Below are 17,731 nucleotides of genomic sequence, written 5' to 3'. Positions count from 1 at the left end.
AATTTTGCAATTGGATTTGTTGCTTTTCAGACTATATAAAAAAGCCTGAAGTCCTGTCAGCTCTAGCCTTCGCACAATTTGCAAAAGGAGAGGTGTTAACCTCAGTGTCCTGAGCAAATTCCAGTTTGAGTAATTATGTCTCACATCCCTGTCATTCCCCCTGTAGCTTCAGCTGGATTAGCTATTCATTTCCTGTCCCAAACCTTTATGTAGCATTTCCATGTGCTCTGTAACAGTTTCCACATTTCACCCAAGAGCTAACTGTAATCATCTTTCTTTGTCTGTCCCCACATACAGACACAGAATAATTGTGAAACTCTTTGCAGGCTCATAGAGAAGCTAGCCAAAGGCCAACTGCATTAACTAAATTAAGATAAAATTCTAGATCCAGCACAATCTGAATTTAAACCAGGGCATGAAATGGCTTTAGTGGCCTGTGTAATAGGTAATCTGCTCCTGTCAGTGGAGAGAGGGCAGACATCTATTCTCATCATTGTAGACATATCTGAATCACTTAACATGGTTGATCATGAGATAGTACTTTCTTACCTGAGAGGGGTAGCAGGATCCAATACACTAAAATGGTTGGTGATAAACACAGCCAACAAGTACTTAGGGCAGACCACCTTTTTTGTTCTTCATTCTGGTGTCCTTCAAGAATCAGTTTTATTGCTAGCTCTTTTTGGCATCTATACTCAGCTACTGTGTGAACAGGTCAGATGGTATGCTCAAGAAATATGCAGATCATATAAATTTCTTTTTGTACGTTGAGACCTGTAACCATTCCAGTTTCATTGTAGTAGCAACTGATTACAAGAAAACAAGACAGAGATGAAGAATTATTGGTTGAAAGTGAACCCAGATGAGGCAGAGATGGTACAAGCAAGAAGAAAATGAGTGAGGCAGTGAGTTTCCAGGCCCAGTATAGTAGCTTCTGGTCAAAGTTATACACTGATTTTTGATCAGTGCATTCCATATTTTAGGAATACTTCTGTATTCTGTGTCAACACTAAAGCTGCCACAGAGTGACATCTGCTAAATAAAACTGTCCATCTTTCCTCTTTGGGTATGAGAGTCTACCTCATCCTGGTGGATATTGAATTGGCTGCAGTTATTCATGCATTTACTGCTTCTCCCTTGGATGACAGCAACACAGGATACCTGAGCATAAAGCTCTTACTGGGTAGGGAAAGTTATCTAATAAAAAAGGTTGCAGCAATACAGACAACCATGAGCACATCAGACTGCCTTACACTGGTTTTTCAGAGAACTAGGCTTAACTTCAGTCTCCACTCTTATCTTCAAGACTCTCTAGCCTGGGCCCAGATATCTAAAAGGCTATCTCAAGCCCCAGTGCTTGATAGCTTCACTGCTGGAAGTTCTCCAGTAGATTTCTTCACCGTAAATATAAGGCTTATCTGTATGAGGGAGCATACAGCAGTACAGTTTGCATCAAAGCCTCTGAGTTAATTCCCAAGGAATCTGATGGCTATCGAAATATTGCCTTATTTCCGTGTGATGCAAATTTCTTGGACTTGCCTCTATCTTGATACAGTTACACAGAATCAGCCATAGTAAAACAAAAAGGCACTTTCCAGCTTAGGTGTACAGTTACTCTTTCCTCTATTCCTTGAGAAAAGATAAGGAATATATATTATATTTATATGCTTCTGTGTTTGTAAAGATCCCTAGCTTTACAAACTAGTACAGCTCAAATGACTACAGTGAAAATATGCTACATTATAACAGATAAATATATAGATGGGAAATCATTACAAGAACTTGCTGGATTATATGGCTCATGAGCTTTCTCCTAAAGAAGCTGCCAGACTACTTTTTGTTCTAAGTCACAGACATACATAACTGCAATGTCGATACTGAAGCTAAATACTAAAATAATGAAATAAATGTTATGACATATGATTATTTTTTTGAATATTGTTCCTGCCTGTTAGCCAGTAGCCAGAGATTCTGGCTACTGAACAATAAGAGTATTTATTTGTACAACTTTGGATATTGCTCTTATTTTTAAAATTCTTCATAATTTTGTTTATTTTACAAAAACATGCCCCACTCTGTTATTCTCTGTCCGATGCTAGCAGTACTACTTTTGGAGAACTTAAAAATACAGAAGATAGTAAGGTGACTTATGTACCTGTACCTCTGCACATAACTTTATAATATTTGGTTTATTTCTGGAATTCACATCTCTCACAATTTGATTTATTACTGAGATTCTTTGTAATGTTTCTTGAGTCAAAAATGTGAAGGGAAAGAAAGACATTTATTTTTCACAGTCTAATTGTATTAAGTTGTTAGTTAAGAGTATTAACTTGTTAGTTAAGGGTTAAGAACATTTAGGTGATAAATTTATTCAATAAAACATAATACAATACACTTTTGCTAGCCCAAACTCCTTTTCTACTGATAATTTTTATTTATGCAGATAGACAAGGCATTACTGAGTGAACCAGAAAGGACAGGATGTAAAAACATAAGTCTTTATGCAGAATTTGGATACCTACTCAAGACTGTTTTAATTTCTGTCATTTAATTTCAGCAGCTGGAAAAACTTTCTGGGTTTCCTGTATACTAGCCTTTGGTAGTAAGAACAAACTCAGAAGGAAATAATAAGAAAGCTCTATCAAAAAACCTCAGATGTCTCTGATGTGGAGTCTTAACTGTTAATTGCTTGCCACATCTTACTTAAAGCACATTCCTGGGTCACATTTTTATTAATTAAAAGAAATTATTAGATGTAACAAGATTCTTTTTTCTTTCATTTTTATAAGGAACATATGTAACAGAATAGAAAAAGATGTAATATCCAAAATACTATTTAACTTTCTAAAACAGAAGTGTCAAGGAATACTTCAGAGCTAAATGAGTCTGATGTCTCTTTAGTACGAAAATTTTGGCATTACTCCATTCATTTCAATAAAATTACTCTTGGCTTTCATTAACATAAGTTACAGAAGCTTCACACTTTTTCATCCCTCTTGGGTTTCCACTAGGGTGTCTTTGAATTTTAAACCATGGTATATAGTCTATTCATCCATTATTTTGCTGTTTTCTTAGTTCTTATGTCACTGCAACTGTTTAAAAGCCCTAACTGGGGTGGGCAGTTGTTCTCCTTTTGCTTTTAAGATGACATAGTACAAAACAAACAGTGGTCTGAATCAGCTGATCCTTCAAGGTAAATAGACTTGTATCTGTTATTTCAAAAGTGCTGTTCATGAAGGTGTAAGATTATCTCAGGACTCTGGCATGTGCAGTCGAGGACTCTCAGAAGAAACAATTTACAGGCCCTAGCAGGTATAGCAGGGCAAAAAAAAATACTTGAGCTTCTTGTGGCTAGGATTAGTTGTCTTCTGCTCAGCCATTGTGCTATCCCTGTTTCACAACAGCTGCTCAGGCTTTCACGGTGACAGAACTGGGGCTGCTCCACACCTTCTGTTGGGTTCCCAGCAGGGGAGTGGAAAGTGAAAAGCACTTGCTTAGTGCAATTTAAACCTTGGTCCTTGTTCAGACTTGATATATTAGGGTTATTGCCCTAGCACAGTGGCAGGTACTGTTCTTAGTATCCCCTCTTTACCATGCTGAACTTCCTAATCTGATTTTGACAGTTTAAGCAAGAGCCACATGCGCACAGTTGCTTTGCCTTTTCTTGAGGACTTTTATTTCTTTGCTCAAGAAGATCTGAATGTTCAAATGCAAAAAGAGGAGATTAACAGCAGTGAGCTAGACCTCTATCTGATACAAACGCGTGTACACAGCTATCGCTTCAGAGTGTGTTGTACATGTAGAAGTCACTTCAAGCTGGTAGTACATCTAGGACTCCAATAGGATGTTGGCTTCACTGCTTCTGCAGGTATCCCTGCTCATCTTTTGTTTTCATAAAAGGCTCTGAAACACAGCAGCAATCATACAAGCTTACTGAAGTACCAGTTTTAACTCTGGGTTTGCAACTGCAGCATTTTGGGAGCAGGCTGACAAACACACCAGCCTTGCCTGCCTCCGGGGTGAGGCAGCCGGACCGGGAGCTATTTACGGCTGCCGCTACACATCGGTCAGGTCGTGCAGTCACGTAGGCATTTGCAGGCGCTCTGCAAGAGACAAAGTGAAGGTTTATCAGCTCTGGATTTCTGTTTTATTTATCTGTTCTTTTTCCACCAAATTCCTTCCATTAGATTTTGTGGGTTTGAGGCAGGCTATAAATAGATGGTTTTGTTTCTTCTAAATATATTCATCAGAGGAATAGAAAAGTGAAGGGCCACCTGGAGTTAAGATTTTAATATTTCAGTTGTTACAAACCAACTCCAAAAACAATATTTTTTTTTCCTCGGCAGATTTGGTGTGAAAATGTTTAGTTGAGCAGATGGAGCCACAGCTGGTAGCGTACATGTTTATCGGGATAGTTGGCATTTAGCTGCATCCAAAACTGATGTCAGGCTCAAAGATGCTAAAAAGCAGGAATGACTGGAAGCTGAGATGATACTTCATCAGATCAGCTAGGAGGAAATTTCTTTAATTTTTAGTACTTTGGCCTCATAAGAATAATTTTAATCCAGCAGGAAGTTAAACATTTCAGACTAAAATTAAAAAAGATGTCAAAATAGGTAAACATTTGCTATTACTATGCTTTAATAAATAGCCTGAGGAGTGCAGAACATAACCCAGAACATATTGATGTTTAAGGCCTAGTTAGCAAATAACATGCATCTGCTGATGTTTAATTATCATGTATGCTTTGCTGGCAGATTTTGGAATCTGCATAGTTCATATTTACCAACATAGACGCTTGTTTCACACATAAGAACATTCAGCTGGAAGTTTCAGAGAGGAGAGGGCACATGAATAGTAGTGAGGAACCAAGGAATCAGGACAGATATATGTAGATTATAATGATTTTACAGCTGTGTTTAATGCACACAGTGAGGTTCCATGTCCCGTTGTGTAAGGCACCGTACAAACAGTAGGGGAGAGTCCCTCTGCCAGGGAGTCTAAAGGAAGACTTATTCAGACACAGAAAACTTCATTTCAAACAAGGATTTTAGCTTAAAGCTCCTTAGGACAATCTTAATATGAACAAGTGGCAAAAGTGTACTCTTTCTGTGGCCTACGGCATGCAGTAGTTTTATGACAGTGTGGGATATTACTCAGTTTGGGTTAATAATATTGCATATATTTATATCAGGGATTAATTTGGACCTGTTTTCAACAGTATTTCCAGGATTATATTTTTAGAAGGATTAACAGTTTTATAGCTAGTTTTTTCTTCCCTGTATGCTTATTTTTCCCAGTACAGTTGTTCCCCTGTGCAACTTTTTTGCAAATATTGTAGACGCATCTTGGACTCAAGAAAAATGGAGCGTGTTTCTCTCATTTCCGTAATAAACAGCAATCGATAGCACTGGTGCAGTAAAGATCTGTTCAGGTGGTATTCCCATACACATGGGTAACGTTCAGAAAGTGAGATTTAATCATCTATATTTCTGTCCTGTAAGCAGCAGAGAATTTTTGCCTCACTTTTTGGCATGTGATGTTCTGAAGCAAACTCCTTCGTTTGTTGTCATTGAACAGGTAGCAGAGAAAAGTCTCTCTCCAGGCACATAAAACGGCTGCATTATAAATGGCAATCTAAAGGGAACAAAACTGCTTCACTAGATGACCAGTGATGCCTGTCACTTCTTTGCCGGTGGGTTGTGAATGCACAGTGTACTAAAATGTAACGGTGCCTTCAATAGCAAAATAACAGCATGTGGCATTGTGCAAACTCTGAGCAATTCCACTTACCTTAGGGCATCCTTGGAGTCTACTGTAATACAGAAAGCCCTCCTCAGCTGTCATCTGCTTTAGCCCGTTCCAATTCCCATCGTAGTCTGGCCTGGGAAACAAGAAAAAGTGCCAGAAAGCCACCCTAATCCTACATTCAACTAAATGGGGCTTCTTAAAAATATAAGCTTGTACAGAATTCAAGCGCCATGTTTCTTCCTTTTTGGGAAGTTGCAAAATAAAATAATTATATAGCAGCATTTAAAGATGTTTCAATCATAGACTGTACCTGGAAAAAATTAGTTGAACGTTCAAATTGCCAATGTCCTGTTTTAAAGCACAGTGATGGCTATTTTTAAAGCACATATGCACTCCAGTGCACTCACCCAATGGCAGGGTAATAACATAAAATTAAGTTCTAATTATGCAAGCTTAACGATGATTAAACAATAGTAGCTTATGAGATAAGCAGCCATAGTGTTTTATAAGGCAGTGGGTTTGTTACACATAGTTGACTCTTGCTAATTTCACAGGGTGGAAAATATAGTTTCTGTAATATAATGTGCGGAGACATGTGCAACCCCTTACAAACAGAATTATCTCCTAGCTATGTCCAGATTCTTTTGGGGACATATGAGTCAGTAAACTTATATCAACTTTTAGCTTTTTATCATAGAATCATAGAATTATAGAATGGTTTAGGTTGGAAGGGACCTTAAAGATCATCTAGTTTCACCCCCTTCCCCTGCCATGGGCAGGGACACCTTCCACCAGACCAGGTTGCTCAAAGCCCCATCCAACCTGGTCTTGAAGACTTCCAGGGATGGGGCATCCACAGCTTCTCTGGGCAACCTGTTCCAGTGACTCACCACCCTCAGAGTGAAGAATTTCTTCCTTCTATCTAATCTAAATCTACCCTCCTTCAGATTAAAGCCATTACCCCTTGTCCTATCACTCCATGCCCTTGTTAGAAGTCCCTCTCCAGCTTTCTTGTAGGCCCCCTTCAGGTACTGGAAGGCTGCTATATGGTGTCCCCAGAGCCTTCTCTTCTCCAGGCTGGACAACCCCAACTCTCTCAGCCTGTCTTCACAGGAGAGGTGCTCCAGCCCTCTGGTCATCTTTGTGGCCTTCCTCTGGACTTGGTCCAACAGGTTCATGCCCTTCTTATCTTGGGGGCCCTAAAGCTGAACACAGCACTTCAGGTGGGGTCTCACCAGAGTGGAGTAGAGGGAGAGAATCAGCTCCCTTGACCTGCTGGCCACGCTTCTTTTGATGCAGCCCAGGATACAGTTGGCTTTCTGGGCTGCAAGCACACATTGCTGGATCATGCTGAGCTTCTCATCAGCCAACACTCCCAAGTCCTTCTCCTCAGAGCTGCTCTCAATGCATTCTCCACCCAGCCTGTATTTGTGCTTGAGTTTGCCCCGACCCATGTGCAGGACCTTGCACTTGGCTTTCTTGAACTTTGAGGTTCGCAGGGGCCCACCTCTGAAGCCTGTCCAGGTCCCTCTGGATGGCATCCCTTCCCTCCAGCATGTTGACTGCACCACACAGCTTGGTGTCATCAGCAAACTTGCTGAAGGTACAACTGATCCCACTGTCCACGTTGCCAACAAAGATGTTAAACAGCGTTAGTCCCAATAGTGACCCCTGAGGAACGCCACTTGTCACTGGTCCCTGCTTGGGCATTGAGCTGTTGACCACAACTCTTTGAGTGCAACAATCCAGCCAGTTCCTTATCCACCAGGTGGTCCATCCATCAAATCCACGTCTCTCCAATTTAGAGACAAGGATGTCATGTGGGACAGTGTCAAATGCTTTGCACAAGTCCAGGTAGATGCTATGACTTTACTAATTGTGTTGGACTATACTGGCTTCAGAGCACTAAGCATTGTCACAAATATACAAGCTTTAGTTAAAAAATGTTTTTAGACTGGCATTTATGCAGTTTAGTATATTATGGATAAATCTGATAGCTGGAAAGACTGTCCCATTTTTTTTTCTTTTCACTATTTTTCAATTTCAGCTTTATGTTGATTTTTCAAGAACATATAGCCATCGTAGCACATAATTATGAAAATTATATTATTCGACATCTAATTATAATGAAAATTTAGGTGATGTTTTATTTCCTCGTGTAATGAACTTGATGAAAATGCATTGTACACTAATGGCTACACTCCTTTTGAAAAAAAAGCTAATATAACTAGTCTTCATCACCATGGTTTAGCATAGAAATATAAAGCTCATCTTTTGAAACTCCTTTTTCAATGTGGAAAATAATAACATACATACATTTTCACTAAAATTAATATATATATTTACTAAAATTTCACTATATTAAAGACTTAATTTCTAGTGAAACCCAGCATTTAATAAAACAGTATTTTTTAAGGACGGGTGTGAAAAGGAATTTTCTAGTCTCACTCGCATCTCTCTTATTTTCATGGCAGACCATGGCATACATCAAAATGAAATTTAGCAGATGGACTTCACGCTAAATCCAGATGCAGTTCTCACTAACAAGTGGTGGCGAATATTAAAGTATAAATAAATAAGAAAATATATATCTGCGCTATAGAACCATATCTTTCTTCATGCAAGTTTTTGTATATAGTATGCCAGCAGGATTTAGCCTTTTCAGTAAGATATCAAAATCAGAAGTGTATTCTAAAACAGTGGATAACAGAGGCAATAAGAGTTATCTAAATTAGGAAAATGGTCATATTTCACTTGGTTTCTATAGATAGGTGAAAATATTGCACTGCTAGTGAGAAAAACAAACTAGAGTGGTGGAAGGTTCAGCTGTTATAAACAGAGAAACAACAAAAGTCCTTGCATCTGTCTGTTATGATTAAGAGCTGAAAATTAAGATTTGATATATAAATGCATAAAGAAATTAATATGAATGTGTTCTGAGGAAGAAAATGCTTTACATAAAAAATATTATTGCAAGGGAATTTGTGAAGTCCTAGTGAAGACAGAGCAATTCATTTTACTTTTACAAATGTATACCGATATACTTTACTTACCATTGCTATGGGGACATTAATGATACAACAAAGGGCTATACCTGGAAAAAAACAGTGAAAGTCAGTGGATAAAGGAAACCAGACTGCTAATTAAAAGTCTTAATGTATATCTGAACATGTTGCCAATAAAACAGAGACTGCATATTTTTCACCTGTTGCTTGAACCTTCAGACACTGTTGTTTTCATAACTTCTGTTTTCCTCAAAGCAACCAGAGTCTGAGTGTACTTCTTTTGAATGCATGAGATACAGGCAAGTGTAGCTTAGAGTTACCAAGTTACAGTTACAGCTGCCTTCACATTTCCACTGGCTTATAAAGGCAAGCCTGTGGCTGATTTGCAGTGTGTTTGCTTGTGTTTTGGGGAGACAAAGTCATAGGCAGTAATATGAAATACCAAATTTACTACAACTATTTTGTGTATTGTAGATTTTTTTCATTCTTCGACTCTTCTCTCTGTTTGCCAAATTAAAACAACTTGTTTATCTCCTTTTATGTATTGTGAAGAAGAAATAGGCATCAATAACATAAAAATGGAATGTCTTCGCTGTGTTTATTTTTGTTGTACAGAAAGAATAAGTAACTTTAAAGATATTTTCATCTGGCGTTCCTATGTCTTGTTTCTTCATTCCTGGTCCTGGTCATCCTCTTTAGACTAATGAATGTTGTTTTTTATCATAATAATTTTATTGGACATGATTTCAGGCACAGTATCTCTTCCTGTTGTTGAATATGTCAGCACACTCAGCTGTAACGTAAAATATGTCCATCCACATAAAATGAAAGGTTAATGATTGTTTGTGTAAGTTGGGACAAAACTGAAGGAAGCTTTTTCTGCACCCTAGTTAGAATAGTTTGATTTGTTTTGATAAAAAAAATATTTTTATAATAATAAGCTGCCTTTTCACAACCTGCCAATCATAGCATGATGGATTCATTCTTTTGCAGTTTCTGGAACCAGCTGCTCTTATCTACTGCTGCTGCAATTAGAAAATCAGTCTGTTAAAATATAATGAATTTAATAAATCTCATGCTTTCAGATTTATGTATTTATTATCTACTAGTCATGATAGAACGTATAGCTAATATAGTTTTTTCAAAAGTTAAATAATAATAAATAAATCAGAAGGATGTCTTGTATTACAAAGCAAGTCTTTCATGATAGTCATCTCTGGGAGAAGAAAAATTGCTGGTAAGTGTACAGAGGCAAGGATAATCTTATTGCCTCACACACTGTTGCTAAATATAAGTAGCAGTAATAGTCTTTGCAGAAATGTTCTTATTAAACAGAGAGTTGGGTCAGTGAATTATCTTCTTGTTTAATGCAATAATTACATTATATTTTCACAGAGATATGCCTTGTAGGATTCATGTCCTAAGTATAGGAAAATCCCTAGGAAAATATGATATACTGATTATTTTCTAATCTTCATATGCATCATAAATAAGGGTAAGAATTAGTATCCAATATTGTAGTAGAAGTTTCTGATGGAGAGATATCAAGTTTACTGGCGATTTGAAAGGAAATCATTACCAGAGTGTAGAAAAGAATCCAAACTTCTCAACTCCAATTTTTGTCCTTAATCATTTAATCACACCAGTTACTTAATGTGAGCTTTGTGGCTAATGTATTATGCAATTCCTTTTTCTTATGGCATTGTCTGGTTAAACTACACACATAGACTGCATTCACCTAAACTGTTAGAAATGGGAAGGCAATCTAGCTGATATCAGGTTTGTATTTTGGGTAGACATCTGGAAATGCCGTGCACTTTCTTTCAGCAAAAATCCCTTCATCTCTATTGCCATTTTCCTTTCTTAATTTTATTCTCTATCTTTTTTGTCACCTTTTCTGAATAGTCTTATCTATTTCATCCTTCAAACAGTGGATCGAGAGCCACGTGGCAGCCAAGACCAGGCCAAGATCAGGAAGAAAAAAGTTACATGCACAGCCAAGGCAGCATTATCCCCTTTATCGCTGCACTGATGTTCGCAGATGTTTGTTCTAGTCATAGTGAAGATTCTCCAAGGCAAACTCTCAGAGCTTGAACAGGCTTCAGGAGCATCCTGGTCACTTCAGCTCTGCAGCTGGCATGCTGTGCAGAAAAAGGGAACTATAATTTCCCTGGATATATTCCACCTCTCTGCACCATTGGAAAAGCCTATGTTGCAATAACCCAAAGCAGTAAGAAGAGAAAAGGAGTGAGACTGCCTTCATTTCTTGGGATGTGTTACTTTAAACTTGCTGTCAGCAGAACTACATCTATCAGTGGGTTGTCCAGAAAGCAACTTTGTAAGAATACTTCTGTTTGGGCTATACCACATACCACAGTGGTTTGGGTAGAGTTCAGACTTCATTATACTGCTTCCTTCACTTCCCACCCCTCCATCCCCCGCCCCTGCCGTCACTTCTACCTCCTACCTCTTCACTGCAGCACTTTTAGTGTCAGGCTTCCTAGGCAACATTTCTCTCCCACTTAACTTTCTTTCCTACCTAAAAGATTGTTTAGTGACTCCTCCCTAAACATTTTAGAGATGTTAAATGCATGCACTTTGCCTCACCTAGGTGAGGAGAAGTTAAAATACCTATCTTTTTTAGTAAGAGTAAGGCAGATACGAAATGCTCACGAGTTAACAATGCATGCATCTCATTCTAGAAACAATATTCCAGTCAAAAAAGCAGCAAATGCCCTGATAGTTTGGATCTTGATATCCTGACTGCATAATGTTATCTACAATGTCGTTAACAGAGCATTAAGCTTTATTACCCAGAGACCTCTTAGCAGTCATAGAAGTGCAATGACTTGTCAGGTAAGATTTATTTACCGATTCCTAGAAATTAAAAAAATTGAACAATATATCATCAAATAGAGGAAGGACACAAAGGGTCTAGGAAGTGTGTCAAGCAAACAGACATGTCTCCAGATTATCTTACTTTGTTCCATTAGGGATGGAGAACTTCCCAAAGCAAAATATGTAAATCAAGCTATGACTCTCAATGGATGTGTAATTTCTTAAAATGTCCATTGTGATCAGAAATGTCAATATTGCCTGGACTTTAGAGGACATTAAAAAAAAAAGTAAAGTAAGATAAATGTTTTTAATTCAGATGTTCAACATTTCAAAGGAAATAGTTTATGATAAAGAACAGAGCAAAGATTGATAAGCATGTTATTGGTCAGCCTATGTGAACACGATAGCAAGAAAGGCAAATTCATACATTCTGTCAAAAAGACTATAAAATGCTCACTCCATAGGAACTATATGTTTGCAATAGCAGTTTCTGAGGCTTCTTTTTGACCAACTCCTGATCTAAAGGAAGGTTTCTCAAGAAATAACTGGGTGGAGAAACTCAAAGTCCTGGTGTGTTAAAGTCATGTATCAGCAGCAATCAGGAGATAATACAGTTTTGGTTGTTTTGAAGCAGTATCTGGTTCAACATCTTTTGAGCAGGTGTTTTAGCTTATCAGGAATTCCAGCCTCTATAAGAAACATAACTTGGATATCCAGTTTTTCATTTATTATTTTGATGCACTGTTTCAGCCCTTGCACTTGAGCTTTGTCCCATAAGTGGCCATAATTGCCATTGTTTTCTGTCCCTGTTAATTTTAGCCAAGTATACACGCGTTGCCACTGTTTTGGGGCTCCAAGGTATGATCTCAGCTACTCCTCAGTCTAAGTTCTCCAGTTAAAATACTTGCCTCCTCCAAAGTGGCAGACAAGTTCCATTCCAGAGATGGTAAAACAGTATTTGACATGACATGAGCTTCTTCACTAATTCTGCCTTTATTCCTGTTTAGTTTTAGGATGGAGAGAGAATCTCAGTTTAAGAGAGAAGACGACTAAAGAAAGGCAAAGCCAAATTAGTAATAATAATGAGAAATAAATAAAACCCTGGAATGAGTGTCAAATAAGTCTTTTCACCAGAGAGTTTGCAAGAGAATAAAGAAGGGAATCTGAGCAGAATGGATGGTCCTTAGCTGGCAGAGGAAACCAAGACTTTCTGGGGGTAATAGATTCACAGAAGGAAGATAATACCTATGCCTCAAGGGTAACTTTTACATAGATTTAAACTTCAGATAACACCATCGATTTACATTTGGTATGACATAATAGAAAAGACAAGTTTAAGAAATACCCCTGTTAAAGAATTCTATTTCCTCTAACCCCAAACTAAAATAAAATCAATATATTTATATTCTTATAAGGAAAATCTTAAATGTTCCTTGGGCTTTCTTTCCCCACTTCCCAGCATCATAGTAGTATATTTAAGAGTCATCTTCTATGCTCTCAAATTCTTTTCATTTAAAGTCTGTTTACTCCATAGATAATTTTTATTGGCCATCATGGCAAAATAACTTTTTTCCCAACAATATTCTGAGAACATTATGCTCAAATATCTGAGGGCTCCAGTCATAATAAGGAGGATTTTTCTGATGTGCAACCATCCATCCTTCCTATACAAATGTAGCAATTTAAGGCATGGGACAACATGATTGCTTCTTCAAATGTTTGCATTATGTGTAGCTTTTTGAACTAATAGTGCAGAAATTTTTAACAATTTTGGTTTTGGTACAGTATCTGAACCTGCATTATGAGAAGGGAGGCTGAGTGGTCTTAACTTGTAGAAGAGCTTGGTGGAGGAAGAAAAGGAACACACACTTCCTGCTGCAAAGGAGCTATGCATTTCATGGAGTGCCACAGAGAGCTGACGTATGGGTGTCACTCTCTGTTCAATAATCTGAACTTTTTAAATGTCTCTGTGGCTATTCTTTGTCCCATTCACATTTCTTGTAATGCAGAAACCTTGTCTGGGATGTTGCAGCTATGATCAAGAGGGAATGACGAGTCAAGAGAAGTTTAGGAAATTTTTATTTCATTCCTCATAACATTCTGGGGACGTTGAGGAGGAGGAGTGAAGAACAGTTAATTAGAAGTGAATAACCAGATCTGTGTAAGTATTTAGTTAGTTCAGCTTGTGACTCATGTCTGCTGTGTGCAAACAACTGAAGATTCATCTTGCAAGAGACAACCTGGTATTTTAATAGTTGAGATTTTTCCTCTGAGAAGCACAGAACAAAGGATTTGACAACTGAATTCCTTCTTGAATATCTTCTATTCCCCTCAAGAAGAAAGATGAGAGAATTTGAAGATTGGTCTGAATCTTTAAATGAACTCAGCCAAGCAGTTCTCAGGGGTGGTAGCCCTGTTATCTCTAAACAGGATCTCCTTACATGCCACGTATAGTGAATTAATAAAATGATAGCCTGATACTTCAGAAATGTTCCTCTGCCTGTACTTATTCCCTTCTGAGTCTGAATGTCAGTTATGACTTCTGGTTTCTTCAGGTTTCTCAGAATAAAAATCTGTAAAATGATGACTGCAGAGGGTAATTTCACATTATAAAAATTTGTGGTGTTCATTTAATAAAACTAACCAGATACAATATTTTAATTACTGAATTAAACTCAAAACATTGCTGACAGTAACAACCATGGGGCCTTTTTATGATATCAGGACTTTGTTGCATATCTTGTCAGGGACAGAGCATGTCACGCTGCCCAAATCTATTGGCTACATCATGGCACAGAGGTCAGTCCCTCAAAATTACCAGTCATATCCTCTGGGAATTTGTCATGAGAACTTAGACAACACATTCCACGTTTTCTTAAAGGCTATTTTTGAACTGTATTTAAAGTCTTGTGCTTGATGCAATTTCACATCTAAAAAAACCTGTCTAGTCAAGGAAAAGAAAGAGAATTAATTTGATCACAAGTTTGTGGCGTGTAAACGCAGGAATCCCAAAGGTATGCTTAAGACACAAGACTAACCCTTAAGATTTTCACGGCATGGATCTGTTCTTTTAAATAACCTTATTTTGATGAGCATTTATATATCTGTATACATCCCCTTGAGGCTATTATAAAAGAAGCTTGCTTTCTTAGTGTAACTTCAACTAGAAGGAATCAAAATAGGTTTGATTTAAACCACGACAACCCTTTATAAGCCTCAGGAGTTCAAGACCAGTTTTGGGTTGGCCGGTGTTTTTGGTGGTGGTGGTTTTGTGTCTGTGAATATGCCGAGACACCTTGAGAACATGTAGAGATGAAGATTTCAAAATATTAAAAAGTGACTGTGAGAGCAGGAACAGTTCACTTATCTGATCTATATATAAGTTGAAGCATCCAGGACCTCATACAGACAGATTTTAAGACCTGAAATGGAGAAATATGCATCTTACCTATGAATGCTTAATAATATATAGGATTCTTGTAGAATTTACTGTCTTTGTCTACAGAATAGATCTTGCCAAAATAAGAGTAGTATGCCCAGGTTATATAGGAAATTACACAGAAACTCTCATTTCTTAGGTAGGATTTATAGATGTGAAACTATTCAAGGAAAAGTTAATAGTCATCTTTTAAGGATTTCAGGTTTGGCCTAATCCTTTCTTCCCAATAATTTTTATGTAAAAATGCCTCCAAGACTCCACTCTTCTTCCTTCCAAGGCCCGAGGCTTGAGAGGGAGAGCTAAGGAAGGACAAACCACGTGAAAATTCACCTTGAAGTTAATGTGGCAACAGGTGTATTCGTTTCTAGATGGATTCCCTCCATACTGTTCCCTCTGCAGCATAGGAGACTGATGAGACATGAAGCAAACTGCGAGAAATGGACTCTGAAAGGAAGAATGCAGCAGAGCCCAGAAATGCCAGGCAGAGATTTTTCCACAAAGTCCTCTGGCATCCATGTATAAACCCACAATAACTTAACCGAGGATTTGCCCAAGCACAGTTTGCCTAATGTTTATTACACATAGTTAAACATAGTTTTTAATCCTGTGTCTGCAAATGATTCAAATATAAAGTACAACTGTATCTGCTTTGTGTTTGTTCATCTACCGGTTGGACTCGATGATCTTAAGGGTCTTTTCCAACCTTAATGATTCTATGATTCTATCTTAAATGTAGTGAGAGTATGGGAATGTAGTGGAATAGTTTTAAAGCAGGCAGTTGACTATGGGTGGGTTATTTAGTTCGGACTTGATCCCAAAAAATAACCATTTTTAACAAAATAGGTGAGCAAAAGTCAGCCCATCCTTAGATCTCTTTTACTTTAATTGGCTGAATGTTTTAGCACAGGCTTTCAGAATTTAGAGAACTGAAGTTTGTCAAGGTATTCACCAACAGATGGGCTGGTAAAAAAATACGTGCACCTCTCCTACCTATTTCTTGCATCAGATTAAACAATTTCAGAATCAGAAAATGAAAATATGTGTTTAGAATTGGATAACTTCTAAATATAGGATTTATTTTCTATCAGTGCTATCCTTCAGGAAGAAAATAGCAATGAAAAAAAAATCAAAAGCAGAAAACCCTTTTCCTGGCTTTGTGACTCATTTCAGGTAAATGATTGATTCACAGTAGCTCAGAATCAAATCTAGTATAACCCAGAGTGGTATCAGGGTGAATTTGGCTATAAAGTATTGCTCATTCCTGGAAGCATGCGTAGCAAAACACTGACTCAACAAACAATCTCTGAGATAGTTTGTATTAGATTTAGCATTTCAGCAAAGTAACAAGGTTTATGTAGAAAAAGGGTGGTTTGGAGTTTATTTATTTATTTATTGCCCATACTAATCTGAGAGAGATGATGAGTGTAAATCATCTTTCTCTTTGTGTATTCACTCTCAATTCATTTGTTGAAATACAGAGCTACATCTCCTTCTTGGAGCAGCCCATACTTTAGCATATTGAAGGTTTTTTTGAAATTAAAGCATTTCAAAATGTAATCTCTTCCAGGAGGCAGAGAGGGAAAAAAATCTTGCCAGACGTTCATCTTGTTAAAGAATGACTGAATGATTTATAAAGTAACATTCAAACTGATTTCATTGTTGAGGCTGGAGCAGATCACATCCTGAATTTATTGCAGATTGGGCTAGATTAATCTGCAAGCCAGCATTTCCCAGCTATGAGCTCTGCTGATTCCACCTCTCTCTTCTCTCATCTCTCTTCCCCCTTTTCCATTGCCCCTTTCCCCTTCCCTTTCCTCCTTTCCTTCCCCCCCATACTTTTTTTTTTCTCTTCAGCTTCAAAACGAAGTGGATTAATTTTGATTTAGTTTGAAGGAGTAATGGAAGTCACATTTTTCTTTCTAAAGCTTTCTGCTAGTAGAGGGCAGTGCTTGGATAGGTCTTTCTTTGGGTTTATTCACACTTGCCAGACCAGGTGATGAAGAGTGTATGTGAGCTCAGTTCAGTGAGCCATTGAGAAATAGGTTGTAGTTTTCAGGAGCAATAAAGGTTTGGTGTGGGTTGATCCTGAGATGGAGCTTTGAGTTATCATATGGCACATCACTCATTAGTGATTAGGCTTCAAAGGCTTCAAAACAGTGGCCATTTCATGGAAGATAAAGAATATATTGTATACTTGCACCCCTTCAACTTTTTTTTGTGCCTTCAATCCTGTTTTCTTGTCTCTCTTTTAAAACACTATCTTTAGAAATCTTCTCTCTCACTTCCGTTTATGCTGTCTGAAATGAGATCCTACACCCAAAAAAATCCTTTTCAACTTTCGTAAGAAAAAATGCTGAAACTGAAGAGCTACAAAAAGGTTTTCAACATTTTCATATGAATACAAAGAACCTTCGTCCTCTTAAAAAAAGTAGTGTTCTCCTTCCCATCTGTCAAAGTGCATAAACCTGCTTTCCAGAAAGTATATCCCTGGTAGAAGACATCAGAATACTAGTAAGAAACTATGTGTATCTTTTTATAGCAGTAATTGTGCAGTTTTTGCTAGAGTTGACTAGCATGACATTTCATTTGCACTTGTAATTTGGACGTGCCTAGCAAAACCTAATAAAGTTTACGCATTTAATGTTACTGCAGATATTTTAATTTTGATACCTGTACACATACAGATTTCCTTCTT

At 37.6% G+C, this 17,731-nt stretch overlaps 1 protein-coding gene across 5 annotated transcripts in view; it reads left to right on the top strand.

Annotated features, from left to right (window-relative positions):
- EPHA7 (EPH receptor A7) overlaps positions 1–17,731 on the top strand; it is a 170,773-nt gene that overhangs the window by 84,808 nt on the left and 68,234 nt on the right. The window contains exon 6 of one of the 5 annotated variants that reach the window (XM_075087302.1): positions 13,607–14,083. The exons of the other annotated variants lie outside the window; for them this stretch is intronic. Within the exon in view, the coding sequence (XP_074943403.1) occupies positions 13,607–13,635 (29 nt within the window). The 3' untranslated portion in view covers positions 13,636–14,083. Of the gene's footprint in view, positions 1–13,606; positions 14,084–17,731 lie in introns of those variants that run through there. 5 annotated transcript variants of the gene reach the window in all.

Source organism: Phalacrocorax aristotelis, chromosome 3 (assembly GCF_949628215.1).
Source record: "Phalacrocorax aristotelis chromosome 3, bGulAri2.1, whole genome shotgun sequence".
NCBI lineage: Eukaryota > Metazoa > Chordata > Aves > Suliformes > Phalacrocoracidae > Phalacrocorax > Phalacrocorax aristotelis.
Note: the sequence above shows the minus strand (reverse complement) of the source record. Positions and strands in the feature narration are given on the sequence as shown.